At 40.7% G+C, this 24204-nt stretch overlaps 1 protein-coding gene across 3 annotated transcripts in view; it reads left to right on the forward strand.

Annotated features, from left to right (window-relative positions):
- Positions 1 to 6796: 6796 nt before the first annotated feature.
- The window catches only part of LOC132974664 (pikachurin), a 30014-nt gene continuing 12606 nt past the window's right edge, over positions 6797 to 24204 (forward strand). For all 3 annotated transcript variants that reach the window (XM_061038870.1, XM_061038872.1, XM_061038871.1), the window contains exons 1-7: positions 6797 to 7402; positions 14097 to 14206; positions 16513 to 16605; positions 17166 to 17192; positions 17464 to 17581; positions 17695 to 17830; positions 20465 to 20631. In XM_061038870.1, the coding sequence (XP_060894853.1) occupies positions 7297 to 7402; positions 14097 to 14206; positions 16513 to 16605; positions 17166 to 17192; positions 17464 to 17581; positions 17695 to 17830; positions 20465 to 20631 (757 nt within the window). In that variant the 5' untranslated portion in view covers positions 6797 to 7296. The remainder of the gene's footprint in view (positions 7403 to 14096; positions 14207 to 16512; positions 16606 to 17165; positions 17193 to 17463; positions 17582 to 17694; positions 17831 to 20464; positions 20632 to 24204) is intronic.

A 24204-nucleotide genomic window follows, 5' to 3' on the forward strand; every position in this document is an offset into this window, starting at 1 on the left:
GGCGCTACTTATGTGCGCACATCCCATGTATGGAGGCTGTGGTCCTCAAGGCGGACGGCCCGGGTTCGAGTCCGACCTTTCCTGCATGCCGTTCCCCACTCTCTCTCTCTCTTCCTGATTTCCATCTCTAGCCACTGTCCTATCTCTCCAATAAAGGCACAAAAGCCCAAGAAAAATCTTTAAAAAAATGAATCCAATCATATTAGAAAAGATCTTATTTATTCCCCAGATAATAACATAAGTCAATATCTCAGGAAACTGAACTTAGCATGGAGAAAATGGAGTAAATAAGATGGATGCATGTCAGCTCATAGCTTCTGTACCTTTAAATTGGGTATATACAGTATATCTATCATTTTTCATCTTCTCCTGCACTGTAAAAAAAAAAGCTTGTTGTTATAACTTTAAAGGCTTCATATGCGATTTTTTGATCCAGCAGATGTCGCCCTTGAGCACCAGCATGAAACCAAAACAACTCGGGGTGCATTGTTGTGTTAGCATGCTAATGCTAGCGATCTTTATTATGCTCGTATCTTCACACTGCATGTAAATTTACCTGAAATGAGCGTGATCTAGAAACACAGTTAAGCAGTGAGTACAGTATGTTATTCTTCTTTTCTCTAGTCCCTCAATTAAACAACTTTTATACGTGAGGGGAGGAGTCAGCCGGCTGTCCCGGCGATGTAAACAAACTGAAGCTAGGACTCTGAAAACATCACAGACAGTGGGACTCGGGTGTTACACCCATTGTAGACAGTCATGACTCACAGAGTTATTTTCAGAGGATATACTTGATTTATATGATATTTAAGTGTGAAAAATCACATATAAAGCCTTAAAAAAGTTAGTATCCGGGCTGCCTTAAAATTTTAAGTTAACTGAACTTAAAAAGATAAGTTGAGACAAATTTGTGATTATTCCAAAGAAATAAAATGTTCTAGTCAAATAAACTTGACATCAAGTCAGTTGTACTTCTACCCTCAGGCATCAGTTTAATTTACTACCCTCTTAAGTCACTAAGGACAAAAATGTCCACTTCCAAAAAACTGCTGGATGCACCCCGCCACCTATCATCGTACTGCGCGTTCTGCCTCGGAGCTGAAGTCTGACGTCACTTTCCTGCGCCGTCCATTTCATTTTCGAGTTGGTTTGAATATGATCACTTTTTAGCACGGCAAGTTTGAAAACGAAAAGCCAAAGACCTTTTCGTTTTCATTTGAATTATGTCATACAATATGCATACATGGAGAGCCAAAGTATAATGCAAATTGGATGACTGAATATTAATTTCTGCTTCTCTTTTCTGCTCTTTTTACGGCTTTTGACGGTAGAGAAAGGGGAAATAGGAAAAGAGGGAAAGAGGGAAAGAGGGAAAGAGGGAAAGAGGGAAAGATCTTGCGCAAGAGTTCTCCCTCGCCCCCGGTCTCAGGGGTGTGTGAGAGCCAGGGTACTTCGTGAGAAATCTCACTCAATCTTGCCCAATTTTTTGGTAGAATTGTCATTTTAATGGTTGCTATTCTGCCTAGGATGGATAGTGGGAGGTTCATCCATTGTCATTTATTGTTTTCAGTAGTGGACTGAAAATAAGAATAATCAACTGACAGCTTGAGGGACACCTTAATACCTAAATATTAAATGTGTCTGTTGCATAAAGGGATTGGTGTTGTGTCGGATGCCAAATCCAAGCTGTTATTATTTAATGTGAGAATGGAGGATTTGTTCCAGTTAACGGAGTAATCAGAGATAGTGGAGAATGATTCAATAAGTTTAATTGTGGCTTGAAGTAAGGACTGAGGGTCATACTGAGTTATGACGATGTTTGGGGTTTGAAATCCTTTCATGTTGGTGTTCTGACGGATGGCTGCTGCTAATGGTTCGATGAAGAGTGTGAACAGAGAAGTGGAGAGTGCTGTGATGATTGTCCATTGGTGATAACAGTGGCTGTTGGTGAGATGCATAGTGTACTGACCCAGTTAATAAATGATTTCCCAAAGCCAAATCTGTCTAGTGTGTTTTTTTTAGAAAGGACCTGTTTACTCTACCGAAAGCTTTTTCTGCGCCATATAGTGATGGGTTTATTTAACCTGGGTGAATTCCATTTGAATGTGACTGGAGCATGGTCACTAATGATGATGGGGTGGATCTTGTTGTCTGAAATGGTTAAAAAAATTAATATTCTTTTTTTGTGGTTGGGTGCTGCAGACGCCAACTATCGCCAAGACCAAAATCACTCAGTAGTGCTGAATGGCAAATGTTTATATATACAGTAATGCTTAAAGGTGGTAAGAGGGAAAGATACTGATGATTGTATTCCTAATCATAGATTTTGATGTTGTATGGATCCTTGAAGGTGTTGTAAAAGTCTGCTCTTTGGGGGAGCACAGTGCTGCCTGGACAGTATAATTCACACCATATGTCCGGTGGTGCTGCTGGAGCTCCAGGGTGAGAGCGATCAGACTCTGGGAGCTGTGAGACTGGGTGATGTCTTCTGAAGCTGAAGCCGCTGGGAGTCGACCCAGAAATGTGAAAGCTGTGGATGTCTAAGCAAATAGATCATTTACTTTATGTTTGTCTCCAGGTTTGAAATAAATATGACATTTCTGACCACTGGGTGGCAGTGTGAACTCTAAAGATCTCATTTCATTGCCTGATCTGTAAGTTTGCAGGGAAATTTAAACATCGGGTTGAAACACGCTTCAGTTCCAGATGTGCTCACTGCTTACACCAATTAGCATGTAGGACTTTAAAGCTGCCACTAGTGGGCACTGTTGACCAGTATAGTATTATCATGCGTCTCAGCATTAAGCAGCAGGTCAGCTGTGTTCACACCTCAAATGAGAGCATAACAAAATGTGCACAAAATGACAAAACAACTGAAGCAAAATAAAGACTTGAATCAGTTTGTCGTGACTTATCTTTGAAATGTTGTGAGAAAGAGAAAAGTCGTTCTTCAGACACCCAATCGATCACGTCACATCCCATCGACTTCAGGCTGTTGTTTCTCTCATCGAGGGGAAACAATTTTCTAAACCAGCAGACTGATTTATTCGCTTGTTTTTTAAAGAATTACAAATTAATTAAATGGAACAAATGATTTCCCATTCTCTGTGATACAATGTTCAAAGATTGATGAGGCATATAAATGAATAAGAAAATTAAAAAAACATGAAAAAAAAGAGAAATACAAAATGTACTGACATATTAAATACACTGACATATTTATAGTCCTCTGCCACTATAATAGTCGATAACACAAATGCCATAACGGATCATAAATCCCCAACTCCCAGTCATATAGAAAAACATGTCTACACTCCTACACACACATAAAAAAATGATTCTTTGAATTGGACGTGGCTGATATAAAAGTGTTCCCCTCTTGCTTTAAGAAAGCTGGGCGGAAAAATAGATAATTATTTCAACTTAATTTAAGAAATAGTCTATAAATAGAAAAACAGAAAAGGTCTACATTTTCTTTTTGAACGTTCTCAGCTCTGTAACTTTGACACATCAACTTGTCTATTAAATTGTACGATTGGAATCTGTGCACTTTATGTACTTTCACACTTTCCCCCATGTGCCATGCATTTGCACTTTGTATGTTTTATGTTTTGTCTGTGTCTTTATCAAGTATATGTGACTCTCCCTGCAGCCAAGTTTACAAATTAAGTTTTTTTTTTAATGTGTGAAGAAAGCTTTTGGTCCTTTACGTCTTCCCCTCTCTGGTGTGTTTGTTTGTGTTTGTCCAGCAGGTGGAGCCAGTGAGGGGGGGGGTTATCACACTTTATCTACACTGTGACGCCTGAAACGCGTCTGTGTCTTGTACTTGCAGTCTTTAAATCATGGCGGGTGACCTCAAACGCTGCGGATGTCTGTCTAATCAGAGACATTCAGCGCTGCAGGCCCTTGCCCTCCCCAAGGTCTGTGGACCTTTGGAAAGTACTACCCGCAGAGCAGGGTCTCTTTTAGGGGGTATATCAATCACCCCAGAACTTCATTTAGTTCCGTGGTAAAGTTCCTGCAGTCAGAGAGGGGCTGAACTCGATGCACTGCCTGTTTATCATTTCTGTAACAAGCTCCGTCTTCACATCCCTGATCCTGGTTAAAACAAAAAAAATTAGTTGTATTTTTAATAATTTAAGTTTCTGGTCACATAAACCTACAAATTGAATTCTGGTGAAGTGTAAATTAAACAACAACAACAACAACAAGTCAAGTGAGAGCCAGGCATGTCTAATGAGAGTTTCACTTCATGATTAAAATAGAGAATAAAGATTTCATGAGGTTACAGGGTTTGTTTGAATAAAGGATTTACCTGCAGGAAAAGTCAGTAAGCATGGATCTCTATCTCTAAACTTTGACTTTCTTTATGTGGAATTTAAGAATTGCTGTTTCAAAAATGAATGATAAATCCAAACGCAGAAACTTGGAGAGCACGTTTATAGGATTTTTTTACTCATCACTTTTATTTCAGCACAACTCTCACTTAAGGACAATGGTTTTATTTGAAATTGAATAACTTAAAATTTCCCAATAATGGGTAAAATACTCCAATTTGAATCAATTAAAATGTGTACTTGTTTTTGGAGAAGCATGTCGTGACCCCCCTCTAAATGTTTTGTGACTCCCACTTTGGGAACCACTGGGTGAACTAGTGTCTGCAGCACATCTTGAATGTCTCCGTAGCCACACACATTAGACATCTCCTTAAATGTAGTCCCTGTTTGGTGACATCCAAGTGTCACATCCTTTGCACATTTACATTTAATCTTTCATATTTAAGACTAGTAATGCTTAGTTAAATCCTGGTTGTATATATTCACATTCTTAGTTTTAATATTTTTAGTGCTTATTTACTTTGTATTTAATATTATATTGTGTTTAAATTTGCTAACATTGTGTTTTTTGCGAATATTGTGTGTTTGGACAACCTGCTGCTGTAACGCCACAATTTCCCAGTTTGGGATCAATAAAGTAATTCTATTCTATTCTATTCTATTCTTTACTGAATGCTATGTTGAGGCTGAAGCTTTGCTGTTGTATCACTGCCAAGTCTGGCTTTGTGTTGTGTTTTGTATGAATGATGAAAAGTTAATATAGTGACAAATGAAAAAAATAAATGGAAGCCCCCCCCATGTCTATTTTTTGTCCTTATTTTTTTCCATTGTATTGAAAAAACAACAGAAAATAGGACACACTCTGGGTGTTATTTAGATGATGATGACTTTCTAATCATCTGTGATTGTGTGTGTGATTTATTCATCTATCTTTAATGAAGTGGTAGCGCACACTGAGCGTACTACTCTGTTGTCTTTGTTAAGCTGCTCCCCTTTTTTCTCTGACTGGAAAATGGTAAATTAGCCTTTGTGTCAGCGTGTAGATGAAATGTCAGATGTGAAACACTATGACAGTAAAATGCAGATTGTTATCATACAGTGTGAAAACTGAGAGCTGTCATGTCAGAGCATCAGTCAGATGGTCCGTCTTGGACTCGGTTTTATATTTTACCATTCAACAACAAGCTGTCAGAGGGGTTATGCTGAATAGGTGGTATTATCGTTTCTACTGCAGGTCGAGTATGAAACGGACTACAATGAGCACGGAGAACTGCAGTGCACTGTGCAGGACTTAGCCTCGTGTGTTGCAAGATTTTTCAAAAGTAATTTCTAGTACAAAAGAGGTTCTGTAAGTGAGTGGGTCATTCATGTTAAAAACTGTATTAAGCAAAATGATTTTTTTCCACATTATTTCATTCAAACTGATGGCTTGTCTCCAGTAATTGCCGGATTTCACAAACGTATTTTATACAGAGGGAGAGTAACTCTGAAAATCCAGTTTAAGTAGATGAACAGTGGAGTGACAAATGAAAATGGTCTCACAAATCAGTCTGGTTCCTGGCAGCTAGTTAGATTTTATGTAATGGAACCTCTAGTGTGGTTTTATATTATTCAGTGAAAAGAAGAAAATGTGGCCCTGCAGAGGAAAAGTTTGGACTAATGTTCTGTTCGTTAAGGTGAATATAAGAAGCATTCTTTAAGGGGGATTTGTAGAGCACATGAGTGGATGCAAAGGCACTTTCCAAATTAGACTAACCTGGTTTTTGTGATAACAGTAGCGGCAACTTTTGTGTCTCAGAACAGTCTCTGAACTTGAGAATATAACAGCGATACATACAGGACATAGAGAAACACGAGGATAATAAATTACAAAATAAAACAGGAAATCACAAGAAAGCTACAAAACAGGGAATAAACAAGAAAACAAGATGAACTTTCTTTCTATATTTCTTTCTCCTTTCCTTCTTTATTTTTCTTTCTTTGTCTCCTTCCTTCCTCTTTTACCGATGTTGTCCATTCAGTATTTTCAAAAAGGAAATGATTTGGTTGAGCTCTCAATAAACAGACACTGCATGCTCTTACTGTAAATACGCAGGCACGTGCACATTGTACTCATTCACTCCCCCAAAAAAAAACAACAACAAAAAACTTTGTTTATAGTTCATTCTTTGATTGGAGTGAAGATCATTTAATCAGCTGTTATTGTCCACTACTCCCATTCTCCGGGAGACAATGAATAATTAAATAACGGATCTATTGTTTTAACCCCGCCTCTTTTTGGTTGGTTATAGTTACACACACACACACACACACACGCACACGCACACACACACACACACACACACACACACACACACACACACACACACACACACACACACACACACAGTACAGTGCTGTCGCTCCTCTGCTTGTGCGTCAAGACACGCTCTCCATCTGTGTCCAGTGCGCGGATTAGAAGCTCATTATCCTCTTAGCTCTAAATGGCCCCACGTTCCTGCACTCCGCTCTCCATCTCGTCTGCTGTCTGAGACGCGGGGCCGAAGCGTGACACGAAAACGATATTCGTGCGTAAATAAAATGACCGTGCCCACCACCATTCAGGGGTCTTAAGAGCCGCTGCGCATTACGCGTAAATTGCCCGTGCAGCCGCCTCTCCAGCCGGTCGTTCGCGCGCCTGTCGTGGCTTCAGTGTCTCTCTATCCGTCCGTCCTGTGTCCAACCCACTGATCTTTTACAGACTGTAATCTTATCAGTGTCAAATCGAGGCTGCCCTCTCCTCTCGGGCAGATCCTGCCCCTCTTTGGATGGCGTTTGAGCCCATATTTGGATAAAGAAAAACGACTTTTTTTTTTTTTTAACCAGAGAAACGGAACTGTTACATTAATAGTTACATGCTTGTTTGAACGCGGGATAAGATGAACATTTGACCGATTGAAACTTCGGACCAGAAGCAGACATGGAGTCTACATGTAAAGAAAGGAGTCTTTTATACCTACTTCTGTTCGCAATATGCACAGCCAGCGTTTGTCTTTGTGCGAGAAGATCAAACGTGCGCAGATCTGGTGAGTACATTTGACAGTAAAAATAATAATAAAACAATAACACATCATATTAGAACATCATGGGTGAAGGCAGCTTTTATATGGACTAATCTTTCCCGTTTGTTTGATTACAGCAGTGTCACAAAGCCTGCTTTAAAACTTTGTCACGTCACATTTGAGTTTGAACTGATTTCAACAACAAAACAAGAAGTCAGAGATGCAATATAAGTGAAAGAACCCGGATGTCCTTGTGTGTTTAATCTACGTTAACATAGACAGGAATATATGGAGTTGTTGGCGATTCCTCATCATCATGTAATCTCCATTACAGCCCTAATCATTTAGCATGAGAGTGATGTTTCTACAACGCTGCATCCTGAGCGAACATGTTCTTGTCAGATCCTTCAGTGTTTGAACCATGACTGCTTGATTTGAATTATCAGAGAGTAACTGTGATTTTAACACTTTAAAACAAAGGTTCTCACCTGCAGCCTCATGAGGATACAGCACCAATTTAATGAGAAATTATGACCCAAATTTCTGATTCAACCAATGAGATTTGTTTAATGAAACATGGTGCAGTTTGGACCCCAGACGGTTCAAAACATGTGACAGAACAAAGAGCCAGACTCAAACAAACATGTTTTTAATAAAATGCCTTATAGACCCACTGAAAGCTGCACCGCGTCCCACTGTTGGGCCCCGACCCACCAGTTGAGAAACTTTAAAACATAATTCAGATCAGTTATTTTCTTATGTTCCTCCATTTTGATCAGAACTTCAAAAGAATGCTTTATGTTATTTTATTTTATGCTGCACCTGACACTCAGAACAAAACACGACATCAGCCTGAAATCAATGAACTTTGACCTTTTGGGCGATTTAGAAATCTGATCTTCGACCTCAATACTTTAAATTGTTGTTGTTTTAAATCAGCGTACCTTATTTATTCTCTCCTCGGTTTTATCACTGAACTTAACTTATGATTTTACAACACTTTATGGCTTGAAGCTTCATTTATTTTTTTACTTTTTAATTGTCCTAACTTTTACGTCAGAGTGTCTGTTTGGTGATTTTAATGACCTTTTATCAGCCTGCTTTGTTTGTCTTGTAATCGCTCCCACTGATAAAAAGCTTTGACTTTATTCATTCATCAAACATTACAAAGAAGTTAAAACAGATTGGAAGAAAGTAAAACATATTCAGACCAACAGCACACCTTGAACAAAATGAGCGTATACCTCCTTTTGGCAGAAAATTCTTGGATGCTGATTTGTCCTCTCTCTCTCTCTATCTCTCTCTTTATCTCTCTCTCTTTCTCTTTATCTATCTCTCTCTCTTTCTCTCTGTATGTCTCTTTATCTCTCTCTCTCTCTCTATCTCTCTCTCTTTCTCTCTGTCTCTCTTTATCTATCTATCTCTCTTTAGCTCTCTCTATCTATCTATCTCTCTTTAGCTCTCTCTATCTATCTATCTCTCTATCTCTCTCTTTCTCTCTCTATATATATCTCTTTCTGTCTCTCTGTCTCTTTCTCTCTCTCCCTCTCTGTCTCTCTGTCTCTTTCTCTCTCTCTCTCTCTCTCTCTTTCACATCCTGCCACCCTGAACACTTCTTCTGTCCCCTCCTCCTTTTCCTCCTCGTTCTCTCATTCCATCACTCCCCCCCCTCTGTCAGTCTCTCCGTCCGTCCGTCGTATCTCCTCCCTCAGTCTGTCGGACCCACAGGCCACAGCCTCACACTTCTACATCTGTCTGTCAGTTCTGAAACACTCACCGCGGACAGGACTGTCAGACTGAGGGCAGCTTTACTTCTTCCTTCATGATTGCCGCTGACATTTGCACTTGATTTTCTTTGTTTGTTTTCGAGGTCTTTCAGCCTTTATTTCTGAGGGGAGGGCTGAATATCAGCGGGGTCTGGTGTCCAGGAGAATCACGTCAAAGCTGCTGGTTTGAATGACTGGTTCTTGCCTCAAGGTGGTCTTACTTTTTCCAGGGATTTGACAGCTTTATGCCTGATTCGATAAAGCTGTTGAATTATTCATAGACGCATTGAGCACCTATATTTCTCTTATACGTTTAAAGCTTGGTTTGTTTAAACCAAAACAACTTGTTATGAATCCCTTCATAATAACTCTCTTTATCACATCATGTTGTTTTATAAAAGACAATACAAATAGAACCAACATGATTGTTTTTTTTATTCAGAAGAGAGATTTCACAGTTTGATGTTCAGATGTTTTTGTGTTATTATCCTCTGAGCCCCGCTGAAGAGCGAACTGAACAGCATGTGTCTTATTGGTCGTTCACTGTTGGATGACTCATATGCAGAGCGAGCAGCACTTCAACATGACTGACTCTGAGAGTCGAGATGTGGAACCAGAGGGATAAAGCAGCTGGTCTGTTCATAAAGGACAAAGAACATTTCAACAGTTACCACTTGATGATTGGCCACCAGCTGAAAGAAAGTTATACGAGAACCCCTTTTGTGAAACTGACATATTGATCTTGGTAGCAATTATTTTTGAAAAGTTCAGCTCAGCGTTTTCAGCGCTTGTAGCGTCCAAAGGGCTAAACCGCCCTCGGTGTCAGCTGTTTTTGTCTCGCTGCGCTTCTCTCAGATGAAAGAAGTTCAACTTTTGGAACGCTGCAGTACTGCAGAGTCAGGTCTCCCTCACTGGCCAATCAAATTCAAGAAGGGGCGGGACTTCTGTCATCAACTTCGTTATTGGCAGAGGAGAAACTCGTTCTTTTAAGGCACTCAGACTTTTTCTTTTGTGTGGATTCAGTTTTCAGGTCTAGAGCTTCTGTTGAATACCAGGACAGAATTCCTCTCCATAATTTTTACATTTTCTTTGTAAGCTTTTCTTGAAAAAAAAAGCAAAAACTAAGCGTAAGGAGAAAAGAGGAAGTGGAACATACAACTTTTGTAACCTAGCAACAGTAAACCAAGAAGCGCTCTGAAGGCGGTACTACTAGCGCAAAAACTCCAGTAGTTGACACAGGCCCAAAAACAACACACGATCTTGAACATACGAATCTCAAATGTTAAGTTATTGATCATGCTTTCGTACTAAGGAACGGCCCGTGTGTTTTCTGAACATGCATCTGTGTGAGCCTCGACAGCTGTTGAAGCCTTTTCTCTTCCACGAGAGCATGAGGGAGCATAGTTACTGAAAAGTGGTCTCCTGGATGCATCCTGGGTATTTGCACCATCCCTGACCTCACCTGTTCCTGGAGAGTGAAGTGCTCCAAAGAGTCCTTCCCACCCTAAGACCCCAGTGTACTCCAACACGTGTTCCCTTATGACCCCCATAGATTACTTGATCTTATAGTATGACCCACAGGAGCGATTCCAAACGGACAACTACTGCTGCCAGGCAACATGTCCTTACAGCTACACTTTCAAGATGTCAACCTTGACATGATCGACATTTTAATTTACGACCTAGATGGAGATATCTGGGTTTTTAGGAGCCAGCCTCAAGTGAACACTCAAGGAACTGCAAGTTTTTTACACCTCAGAATTGTCTTCTTCTTCTCAACACGGGAGTTTGCCGATTGGTTTGATCGCTGTTGGAACCCGATGACAAAAATCTAGTCCTAAGACTAATTATTTGCTTTTCTGATGATATTTTCCGACAGTGCTTCCTGCGGACTGAGATCCGTTTTGTGTTGGTAGATGACTGGAGTCGGTTCGACCGCTAAATCTAAGAGCTTGAGGAATGTAGCAAACGTGCAGATCCCTTGTCCTCATCTCTCGTTGCAAGAGCGAGCAACAGGTGAAAGAATCTATCAACGGCAAAACAAAATAAATGGATGCATGGGTAACAATTCGTGAGCTGACCTGATGGGTTTGATAGGCAGAGACAAATACCTGATGAGCCAACATATAAACCAAATACAACTTGAATAATACTTCACTAGAGCACAAATATCTTTCAGTGGAAGAATTTGAACAGTGTGTCATATTTTAATAGAGGTGAGGTTCAGTGACTGAATTAGTTGGTGTGACATGTACTCAGGCTGATTTTTTTTTTTTTTCAAAATGACATCTTTGACTTCTCTAAAGATCCCGAAAGCAAGATGGCGATTGAAAGAAATACCCAATTCAAGGCGATAGCAGTCCCCAGAGATCGAAAGGTATATTGGTCACAGAGCATCTGAAGGCTTGTGCTTTCAGGAGATTTAAGCGTCAGGACAATGTTTCTTTAAAAATCAAATGCTTTTTTTTTTTTTAAAGCAAAAGCTTGAAAATATTTATTACCATCCAAAACCTGTGTTTGGGAATATTCGCTGCACTCACCTGGAACAAATTGCAAACCACATTGAAACTCAACACAATGGTTACCTTAGGTCAATTTAAAAAACACGATTACAAATGATTGAGCAATCATTATTTTTATAGCGCCAATTCATAACCATTGTTATCTCGAGGCGCCTTACAAAAAAGACCTTACTCTTTGTTAAGAACAATGGGATAGGGGGAGATGGAATAAGATGAAGGGAAGGATTTTCTACTTTGTATTCCTCGCGTTCCTGTTGTCCACACTCAAATTACTGCTCTAATGACTGAAACTCTTTGTAGCTGTAACCTTGCATTCTCTGCTTGCTTATTCTCTTGTCACTTAACATTTTGAATTTTGTTTTTGTTGTTTTTGTCATCTATTTGTTTAAACACTTTTCTCAATATTTTGTGTGAATATATATATATTTTTTAATTTCTATTAATTATTGATCATTTAAATTTGGAACCAAATGTAGCTTAAACACAAAGCACAATTATAGTTTCCTGCAAGATGAAGATTTAAGGAATTCCTCTCTCTATCTGGTGATTTTTATGATTACGCTCTCCTTCCCGTTTGCTGGTGAGATTCAAACGTCAGGAAAATTCAGCTGATATATTGAATCCCCTTCTCAGATAGATAGAGGAACAGTGAGAGGTCGTTAGAGGAAAAAGGGAAACCATATATATTAGCATAAAGCATGTGTGAACCACATGTAATGACCTCATTGGTAGCTAATGTATGTTATTGTTGAGCACTTCAGAGCATCCTTTTGAATGGTCAAGAGATGTACAAGTCCTCAATACTTTGTGCAAACGATCCGACACAGAGCGTGTGACTTTGAGGTGGCGAGAGCGCTCGTCTGCTCTTGTTCCTCCATTAAAACCCGGGCGATGCATACACGGCAGGTCATCAGGGGTGACGATGATCTACACCTCCACAGCTCCATCTACGTCTTTCTTCTTTAAGAGGCCTCTGAAGTGTTTTCCAGCCCCGCAGCCGGACCCTGCATGCGCAATTACAATCCTTTGAAGAGTCACAGAAGCACCCGGCACTGAATAACTCAGAGCGTGAAAAATAATGACAAATACGTCAAAGTCAGCCGATATCACAGAACACCTCATCGAGCCACGGGTTACACAATTTCAAATGGTCCTTATCTCGACCTTCATAAAGGCTAAGGTAAAAATAAGGCTGGTTAATGTGTAGATTTTCATTGACTTTTCTGAAAATATAGCAGCACATGTTTATTTCTTCAGATTCATGGAACTATTGACCAAGCAATTATAAACAACAGGCTTTTTTTAAAATTGTGCAACTTCTTATTTATTTAACTCCAAAAAGACTAACATTCTTTTTTATTTATGTGCAAAAACATCTTCTCAAAGAGGAGATTGTAGGATAGAAGTTATTTGGTAAATGGTAAAGGGACTTGCGCTGACTACTCAAAGGGCTTTTTACACCACAGGTCACTCACAGGTCAAGAAAGGGGTTAAGTGTCTCTCCCAAGGACAGATCGGACATGTTGCTGCAGGAGCTGGGGATCGAACCCCTTCAGGTCGAGAGACAACCAACGCCGCCCGTCTAAGCCTCATATATCTAGATATCTGAGGGAGTTTTAGGAACATCACACAAACCAAAGATTGCATTGATGAACATTACCAAATAGTTGCACAAGTAAAGGCCAAGAATTAAATTCAGTATTTATTTGGAGTAAAGTCATTGATTACCTTTTGAAGTCTGCTAGTTCATTTTTGGTCTATTTTTGTTTTCTACCAATTAGGGTTAGAAATATATGGCTTCTTTGTTAGCGTTGATTTTCAAGCTGTTTGTAGCCAGAAATTAATTGTTGTTTTTATTAAGTCAATCGTTTGGGCCATTTTGCCTTTACTGGATAGAAAAGCTGAAGAGAGACAGCAGATGTTGGGAGGAGAGAGTAGGGGGTGATATGCAGCAAAGGGCCTTTTCGAAATCAAATCCACAGCTGCTGCGACGACGGCCTCCGTGAACGAGGCACGCGACATGACCACTTGGCTTTCTGGTGTCCTCGCCTGACATTTATTTTCTCTTTTTAAGGAGAATACAACAGATCGCTGCTTCTGCTGCGATTAGAGCGATGAAACCAAACCAAAACAAAGAGCTGCAAGACTCTAAAATGCTTTCCAACACCCATCCCATTTCTGCCAACTTCAATATTTAATGCTGATCACAAAGTTGTAAAATATTTACATGCTCGAGAATCTCTTATTTCACATACTGGTGGACACAGGCTGACATTAACTGTAACATTTAGTCTCTTTTTTCAATATTCTGTATAAAATAAAAACACTTACAAATTGGTTTATCACAGTTTCAGTGGTTCTTTCTTTTGCACGTCTTGTCTGTTTTTCCTCTCGCTGATTATTTCTTTCTGTGTGTTTTGTTTGAACCAGATCGTCTGAGTCCACCGTTAGACATCCAGCTGGAGACCATTAACTGCACGGCCTTCAGTGTACGATGGAAGATGCCCCGACGACACGTTAGCACCATCACTGGATACAAGGTAGTTACACGTGATTTGACATTAATAATGCCGATACAGCAACATTTCTTTCTTTCCAGTGTGACGCCTTTATATTTATTTGTTAGCTGTCAGTCATGTCAGTCCGTACGTTTACATGCACAGTTAAGTCCAGCTACGATTACTGCTTAATTAGGCCCTTTAATTGGACTTCTGTCCTGGTCGGTGTGAACGAGCACCAGACGAAAATCGAGTTATTCACTGAAGTATGACTGACTCCGCTATGTGGCTGTATGCCTCCTTTAAGCAAATACGAAACTGACAGTCAAGTTAGCAAGCGGCAAACTGGTTCTTTGTTGAACTGTGGAAACATGGAAAACTTCACAGCTCTGTACTTTTCCAACGTACTCTACCACAACTTAAAGATTTAATATGTCAAATTTTTACACTAATATTTAAATAATTAAAAATGAACTAACCTCTGTTATATATATTTTCTTGTTGAGTACTAACAATACCTATAATATTTCCAACAGTTATCAATGCCAGCGAAATCCTTCATTTTTTAGTTGCAACGTCCCACGTCTTATTGTTGCCATGGAAACATCTAATTTTACATCAAAGACCGCTGCATAAGAAAATTGGGAAAGCTGCCGTACTGTTGCTGAATGTGCTGCTGTGATAAAAAAAAAAAATATAAATTATACTTAGAAACATAAGCTCGTAGGTAAACATATTCTCTTCCTCTGGTGTGTTTCGACCGTTAGTCTCGACTAAACGGTCAACTCAACGTGATTCCCCGACAGCCTCAACGTCTTTTTTTTGTTTTCGTTTTGATTGAGAGCCCCCTGGTGGCAGACTTTACATACTGTGCCTTTAATACCTCCGTCTTGTTTTCGTCCCTGATGTCTTTTATGTTGTTGGACTTGTTGAAACAGTGGAGCATGCTCAGAGTGACTAGACCAGTTTGGGTCCGATTGAGGTGTATATGTGCGAGAGTTAATCGACCCCTGGAAGCATTATCTTGGTGTTTGTGAGTCTGACTTTCAGAAGTGAAAAAATAAAACTTGTTTTAATCAAACTACCACACTAGATCTTTTATTTTTTTTTAACATCATGTAAATGTTCGGGTTTAGGGCACCTGATTTGTGAGATGTCAGAACTGTATGAATTCAAACTTTATTAGTATTGACACTTGTAACATGTTCTTTATGGTGCAATGAAATGCTCCATACAATTCACACAATTGACCTTCACAACACATGTTTTTGTTGGTTTTCCAGCCATTTCTGTGTGATGGCTTTCCTCTTATACCATGCCCAGAATCCAACCCACTAATGTGTCCAAAACCAAGAGAAGAAGAAAATATGAAGCTGCACAAACAACAGGCTAAAACACAACATGAAGAGAGGTTTTCAACCTAGCTAACATAAAACAACAACTCCTCAAATATGTCGTAAATCAAATATCCTTGTTTGTCCCCCCCAAAGGGATGCACATTCTCCCTTTAAAGCCCCCGGTGTGGGTGGCCCCCTCCTCTGTCCTGCTTCTAAAGTGCCCGTCAAATCCGCTGTCCAGCAGGACGGCCTTGAAGGCTAGATTGATATTTTGAAATTTCTGCTTTTTTTTTTACGACAGAACCCTTCACTGTCAAGTTTATGCCTTTCAGGGGCAATAAAGCTCTGAAAGATGTGGCCACAAATCTTCACTTAGGGAAGCTTGCTTCAGGTATTAGGAGATACAGTTCTGTTGGAAGTAATGGACACTAATTAAGGGATATATGGTTTACGCTGTGTAATGCATTGTGCTTTGTTGCACGTGGAATGAACACTAAATGAAATCTTTTAAATTCTGACATAACTTTCAAGATTCTATGCTTTATTCCTTCCTTCCTTCCATCCCTCCTTTCCTCGTTCCCTTCCCTCCCCTCTAATGTTTGTTTTGAGTGAGCCATTAACAAAGTGTGGCTCAGTGTGACTGTGAGCACTCTGCTTCTGACCATATGTCTGCACTAAGAGGATTACTCCGCTACCTCGCTTCCACCACCACTCACAGATAAACGTGTGCGTTCATTTGGCCAATCACTGGGGATGTTCATACATAATCCTGTTTCCTCGTTGTGTTTCCTCCACATAATGCAGTGTTTTGATTTTTACTGTCATGTCTTAATCACATAAGAGCCGAAAAGCTTTTAAACACGGGTCATGCACTCCAACGCAATGAACATGATATTAATGAAAACATATCAAACAATTAGGTGTTGATTCCTCCTAAAAACAGAAATGATTATACCCTTTCTTTTTTCATATGAATACATGTTTGAGTATGTGTGCGTGATTGTTTTTCAGGTCTTCTACACGGAGATGAAGAACGGCCGTCCGATGGGTGCATCGTCTCCGTCTTTGATGGAGGTTCCCCTCAGCTTGGACATGCTGACCACTGTGAGAACACTGACTTTATGTTTCCATGTCTTTGATTCTAGTCTGGTTTGACTTTTTTTTTTAAGTTATTTGAGAAATACAGAGCGACAGACTTGTAAATCCTTCATGTAAACAGTCTGCTTAATTGGGCCTTGATTTTGATAAAAGTTGCAGAGCCACCATACGGACGATGAGCCCACAAAGCCAGTGAAGTACATTCTGCACAGGACATGATCTGTGTGCAAAGTTTGGTTTATTTTTCATGGATGGGAAGGCAGATTTCATGGTAGGTAGAGGAAGAGGAACATCACAAAAAACTGACCAACATTCGGCTGCATCCTAAACCTTTTTCTAGTTTCTATCAAATCCTTTGAAAAGTAAAAAACCGACAGGGAATGTATCTTAATAACAAGTATCGTCTGTGTGTCTTAAGCCTACGAGTTAGGTTGAAAATAGCGAACAGTTAACTTACATTGGGATATTATCATCATTGTGAGCTGAGTATTGCATATCATACTCTAGCATGCACTGTGTTACACTCAACCATTTATGGATCTCTCTCTGATTGTGTTTCCTCACAGGGACAATTTGACGGACAAGCAAGCTTTGTGAGTATCCTCAGCCTTTTTTTTTCTCCCTCTTAACATCCTTGCCAATGTACCCCTAGGGCGGCAGTAGCTCGGTCTGTAAGGAACTTGGGTTGGGAACCGGAGGGACGCCAGTTGTAGTCCTGGAGTGGACCATTTGTAGATGTCCATAGGATCCTGTTTGTGCATGTGTGTGTATTTCAGCTTGTGTGTGTGTAGCAGGATTCACAAAGTATATCTTAATTTACCATATTTATCTCTACATCCCACTCCTCCACACACCGTCTTCCAGGACGTGCACATTGCTAATCTGAAGGTGAACACTAAGTACAGAGTCAGTGTTGGAGCGTATGGTTGGGCTGGGGAGGGCAGACCCAGCATGGCCAGAGACATCGGCACAGCTACACATGGTAAGAATATGTGAGTAGTAGGAATCTATTTTCCGATGCTGATAATCATGCTGTGATTTTTTTTATTTATTATTAAATTAATTCTTTAACTCCTTTTCTCTCGGTCTCAATAGACATGTGCATGCCCCCGTCGCCCCCAACTCAGCCTGTCGTCATGGCTGTGTCTGACACGGAGCTCGCGTTGTCATGGCAGCAAGGCGAAAGTGAAGGAAGTTCACCTGTCCTTCACTTCCTGGTGGCTTACATCAGGTCAGTCATTAATGATCGATCAGCTAACGGAGGGAAAACAGTGGTGGATGGGATGGGATAGGACAGAATGATCTGTAAGGAATATTCTGTTGTTCTGTTCTTGTTTTTTTTGTGGTGCAATTCATTTATAAAGCGTACAAAGTTAGTCTCCATGTCAGGGTTTCTAAAAGATACAGAAAATTTTTCAGACGCAACACTGCAGCCTATGAAACATTGTCATCTTAACGAATTGATTTATTTATGTATTTATTTAAATTCCTGCTTGAGATGAGAAAAAAAGATCTAGATAAGAAGATCAGTGACACTCCCACGTTTGCATGTCTGGAGCTGGTTAGCCTAGCTTAGCACGCTGACTTGAAGCGGAGTGATGGAGAGAGGAATCTCTCTGATTGGCTGTTGGGAGGTTTCATTTCTCTCCAGATCTCGACACAGGTTCAGGAAAGCCCCTTGAGCATGCCGCTGTAGTATCCATGCTTTCAGCCATTAGAGCGGTTTCTCCTTATTGGTCCCCTCCGCCTCTTCTTTTCTTTTTCCATTTAAAGACCAAGGACTGACAACGCCAGCGCCATTTTCAACTTTTTAATCAAACATTATCCTTCATTAGTAGGCTACCTGTAATACGAGTGGTGACCGACAGCGATGTGAAAATGTTCTTCTGTATCAACGCGGTACCGCCGTCCCTCCCGCATGTGCAGAACGTACGTGCTTGTTGGCCGTCGGCTGTAGTCTTTGCGGTGTGTTCAAGTGCAACTTTTTCGTCGCCACTAGTTCTTTGCCATCTGCTCGGTGTGTCAGGGCCTTAAAATACACTTAAATATGATATAAATCAAGTATATCCTCTGAAAATAACTCTGTGAGTCATGACTGTCTACAATGGGTGTAACACCCGAGTCCCACTGTCTGTGATGTTTTCAGAGTTTTCAGAGTCCTATCTTCACTTTGTTTACATCGCCCGGACGGCCGGCTGACTCCTCCCCTCGCGTGTAAAAGTTGTTTAATTGAGGGACTAGAGAAAAGAAGAATAACATACTGTACTCACTGCTTAACTGTGTTTCTAGATCACGCTCATTTCAGGTAAATTTACATGCAGTGTGAAGATACGTGCATAATAAAGATCACTAGCATTAGCATGCTAACACAACAATGCACCGCCAGTTCTTTTGGTTTCATGCTGGTGCTCAAGGGCGACATCTGCTGGATGAAAAAATCGCATATAAAGCCTTTAAGAGGGATGTAAGTATTCCGCCTTCCAATGGCATTCTCTTAGCGCCAAATGACTAGCATTGAAAGAAGATGCAGCTTCTTGAAGGGAAGTTCAAGCGGAAGAGTTTTGCTGAGTTTTGGCCGAATAATATAAAATTACAACAAAGAAGCATCAAAGTACGTTTAAGGGGTTATTTGTACGCTTTCAAAAGTGTACATTAATGGAAGCTGCACATTCAGCCTCTATAATCAGAGCCTCAGCCTCCACTTATCACCGCATCACTGCGACGCAGAACACAAATCTCTGCTTTACAGTGACATTTCTGACGCCGATTGCTGCTCTGCTTAATATCTCCATTTCTGTCTGCTGGGACACAAAGAGGAATGATTTTCTGTCTCGTCGTGTCCGGCCTTACACGCACATAAACACGATATGCACACACTCACACACGCAAAGAGAAAAGCACATTATTAGAGATTCTCCCATGTCTAGACGAGTCCTCGGGCTACAAAGTCAAGGAATTTGAGGTCAGAAATAATTGGTCGTCAGTCCTCTGATGATTTGCCAGACACACACTCTCTCGAAAAAAAGGCAAATAGTATGTAAAAATATCCCACGCATTATAAATGTTCAAATAAGAAGAAAAAAAGAGTTGTTAAGCTATAAAAGGAAAGGGAGAAATGATGCCCTTCATGATGCAAAGTTAACACGCTGAGACTGAGCGAAGAGAGAAAAAAAAGAGAGCGAGACGGAGGCAGACAAACTGTCACTTACTGCGACGGAGCAGACGTGAAGCAGTGTCTGTTTTTGCATGCGGGGGCATTCTGCACACAAAAGGGCCATCGACGAGGCAAATCTTCCTCGGCTCACATCAAAAGAGGCCTCGCTGAAGAGAGACATTGAGTGGTGATGAAGATGACCCCATTCAACAGATAGCGTTGCCTCCAGGCGGCACACAGATACGGCAGCTGGAGGACGACGCAGGAGATGATAGGAAGGGAAAACTAAAGTTCAGGAGTTCAGCATTTTGTTTTCTGGCTTTAATGTTTTCTTTCAAACCAACGTCGTGATTAAAGTGGAAAAATAATTCCTTAAGACTTCAAGGGCTTCAAAAATAGTAGGACAAATGAAAAAGAAAAACATCTCAATCAATGGCTTGTTCTTTTGTTTAAAAAAGATGCTCTGCAGCTTTGTGATTTTTTTTTTTATTATTCAGTGCCAAAATCTCTTGTTATTGTGCTGTGAAATTACTTTTATACACCCAGCAGCAGGAGGAACACAACCATTGGAAAGATCACTTCAGAATTTCCTGTCAAATCAGTCGCACCGAGAATAATGATGTTCACCATTGTTTGGTTAAATGTGTCATATTTTTATAAAGCAGAAAAATCAGAAAACAAAGAAAAATCGTTTTGTTTCTCTTTCTCCAGGCCAGAAATGGACACGGAGTGGACCTACATTCGTGAGCCCATTGAGACTAACTCCATGGTTCTGAAGGGGTTATTACCGGAGACAGAGTACCAGTTCGTCATCAGGGCTGTCAACGTGCACGGGGCGAGCCCGCCGAGCCACATCAACAGCCCCGTCCGCACTCTGGGTAAGAGCGAACGTTCGTGTGTGATGTGACGGCCAGCACAGCGTAGCCTCAGCCCCCCCGTTAGTCTGGTTTCAACCACATTTTAAAACAAAATCATTTTCAGTTTACACTACAGACCCACACACAACCAAACAGACTATGCAGACTGAAGTTACCTCTGCAGCATTTGCCCTAACCAACCGCACTGTTTTAAACCCCAGGGTTTCAATGAAGGCACTGTAAAGTTGTCTGAAAGTTTTGAAACCACATGGGCTGCATATCTGAGTGCGGCGGCTGCGGCTCAGTTGGTGAAGTCAGTCGTCTCTCAACCGGAAGGTCGTGAGGTCGATCCCCAGCTCCTGCAGCAACATGTCCCATGTGTTCTTGGGCAAGACACTTAACCCCAAGTTGCTCCTGCTGCTTCATTGGCGGTGTATGAATGTGTATGAATGGGATTAGTTACTTCTGATGGTCACTTCACACAGCAGCCTCTACCATCAGTGCGCGAATGTGTAGGTGTGAAACCCCGAGTAGTCAGAAGACTAGAAAAGCCCTATACAAGCTCAAGTCCATTTACCATGTTTAAAAACAATACAATGTCAGGTTTTTCAGGGATTGATAGTATCAAAAAGTACCCAAGCTTTAAAAAAAACCTGCAGATCTTCAGCCATGTAGTAAAGGTATAATATGGGATTTTAAGAGTAGATGTCACACTTTAGCACCAGTGTCTGAGACCAAAACAAAGCTGTCCCACAGCACACTGCCTCCCCTCATACCCCACCCCTCCCCTAGACTGAGTGCAGCTGTTTCTATGATCTGATCTCCAGTCAGATATGCAGCCTAAAGCTGATTCAGTTCTCATTTATTTGAAGAACAAACAAAGTTGCTTCTTCCTATTTGAAATTCTGTTGCGCCTAGAATTGTACTCTTCTGACAAAACTCCCCCATTGTGCCTCTTCTTCTAACAGCATCTCTGAGTGGGCGGGGCTGTCTCTCTTCCCCCAAGTGGTGGCAGAGCTAATGGTTGGAGAGGTTGGGAATTCACTTGAAAATAATCTGTAGGAAACACGTTTGAGCCTCTGAGGCCAAACATAAACAAACTGTTCTGGGAACTGTGAACACAGTGCTAAGAACAACAAACCAAGAGTGAGTTTGACTTCACTCTTTTTTGTCATTTCTCAATTATATATTATTTTTGATATCTGCTATATTTAAAATGTCGCATATTATACCTTTAATCCAAAGTTACCATGTGCAAGAGAGAAAGCAGACGTGGTCCGTAAAGATTCACAGACAGATTTCTTCTTACTCATAAAAAAAGAGAGGAATATTCACAATTATTTTCTCTTTTTTTCCACATAAACACAGTCTCAGCTTTACCTCTTTCAGCATTTGCTTGAATGTAGGACAACCCCTAAGTAGTGTGTCAGTGGGTTTTTCCTCACCGGAGTGATGGATCATGGAGATGAAGCACAGCAGAGTCATTTACTTTATTATTTTCAAAGCAGTCTGCTGCTGGTTGCACGTGGGGGGAGGGGAACATTCAGGGCTGATTGATATTAAAGCACACAAACACACATGCGTTCACACAGGTGTGTGGCAGAATTACATGCACATGCATGCGGTTTATAGCAATGTCTTAATGGATCAGGGACCATGACATTTAGAGGCATTTAGGCAATTTCCCTGCAGACTTGTGTGCTTAACGTCTTTGTGCCGGTGCTTGCATGCTTGTGCAAAAAGAATGCTGTAGTAGAACGATTATCTGCGACTACTAAAATTAAAAAGCCGTGTAGACTCAATCACATTAACCAGATTGTTTCCTGTGACCTGCAGGCCACGCTGCTGCAGACTGCGGAAAGTCATGTGGCTAGGAGGCGTGCGGCGTGCTAGCTGTCAAACTGTTGTAAACGCTGCAGATTAAGTTAAGAGTTCTGCTTGACAGAGACAGAGCGGGGAAGATAGAGACAGAGACGATATAAGACAGAAGAATAATGTCAATGAAAGTAACATGAAACAAGATAACGATGAGCCTGTTAGACACACACACACACACACACACACACACACACACAGACACAGACAGACCGAATCGAAGAGATAGAGACGCGTGGTTTCTTAGCAGGGGATAAAAGCCGGTTACGTCCCAGTCTCATCAGACAGGATTAAGGACGGGATGCCAGACCCCTTCTCCGCCCATGCACACCCCTGATGGATGCACACACACACACACATATACACACACACATGCACTCACACAATGCACCGCTGCTTGAGCGAACAGCAGGGGTGGGCTTGACTGACTGACTGACATACTTTTCTTGTTGCTCTCTCTGTGACAGTTCCTGTGTGTGTGTGTGTGTGTGTGTGTGTGTGTGTGTGTGTTTAAAGCAGCTGGTAACGTTTGAGGGGGATTGTTACACAACAGAAGATTAGTTGGCTGAGGGCTTTTTTGGGCTTCCCCCCCTCCTTAAATGCCAGCAGCACTCAGTATTCAGGACTTAATGTTATTAGGCTAATGACCACTTACAATCTTAACATCCATTCAGGCTTCATAGCGAGTTTAAATGAGATAATTGGTTTATTTAACAGATTTATAGTCGTACAAATTGTCTAATATTAATCCAGAACACTTCAACTTTGTTGTGAGTTTCCAGCGAGGACGTGGCATGACGAGGAGACAAAAGAAAGGGGATGTTGATATGTTAACTTAATTTCTCAGGACATATTTTTTTGAACATCCTTGTTCTCATATTTATCAAGTGTTTTTCAGCTACAGTTACAGGACTGAACTATGAAAATGTTTGCATGCTTTGTTATTCACACTCTGGTTTTGTCCTTGTTCCTCCTGAGCTGCGGTTCTGTATCGAGGACGCACGTATCAGTATGTGGTGCGACGGCCTGGGTACAGGCTAACAGGTTACTGCAACTTAATGTTTGTGTCATGTCATCATCAGTGAGATGTATCATGACCACAGCACAGCCATCAAATAAAAGTCAGCCATTAATCATCAGTCTGTCCATGTGACCACATTATTCCTGTTTGTTTTTAGCCAACCTTCATCATCATCTTTGTTTTTTCCACCTTGTGATCCCTCGTCATTTTGATAATAGAAGATGAAAATCAAGACAGATACAGCTGCTCTTGAAGTAGACAATCATGTGAAATCAAATTCAGCAGGAGAACACAGATGCACATTAATCATTAAAGCAATTTGGCCACTTGAGGATCTCATAATGGAGACATGGATTTTTTTTAACATTAGCAAACATGTCCCTCAGCTTATTGTAAAGTATTTATTCCATGAAGAGATTTAATGAGAAAATGAAATTTGAACCAAACTGTTTATTTGCAGAGGTACTCCATTGGCTCCTTTTTGGTCTGATGATCGGATCAACATTTAGTATCTGTAAACAGTCAGGAGCAGATCCAGACTTTCTGAATGACGAGGCCCTTCTGGGGCACTGATTCATACACACATGAATAACATTTATGTACCCTTCCTATCTCCATTAAATAATCATTAATCATGTGAACCTTAAATAACATTAAACGTATCTGAAATTTTTTATTCTTGCGTTATTTTACTGTAA

The sequence above is a fragment of the Labrus mixtus genome, chromosome 5 (assembly GCF_963584025.1).
Source record: "Labrus mixtus chromosome 5, fLabMix1.1, whole genome shotgun sequence".
NCBI classification, from domain to species: domain Eukaryota; kingdom Metazoa; phylum Chordata; class Actinopteri; order Labriformes; family Labridae; genus Labrus; species Labrus mixtus.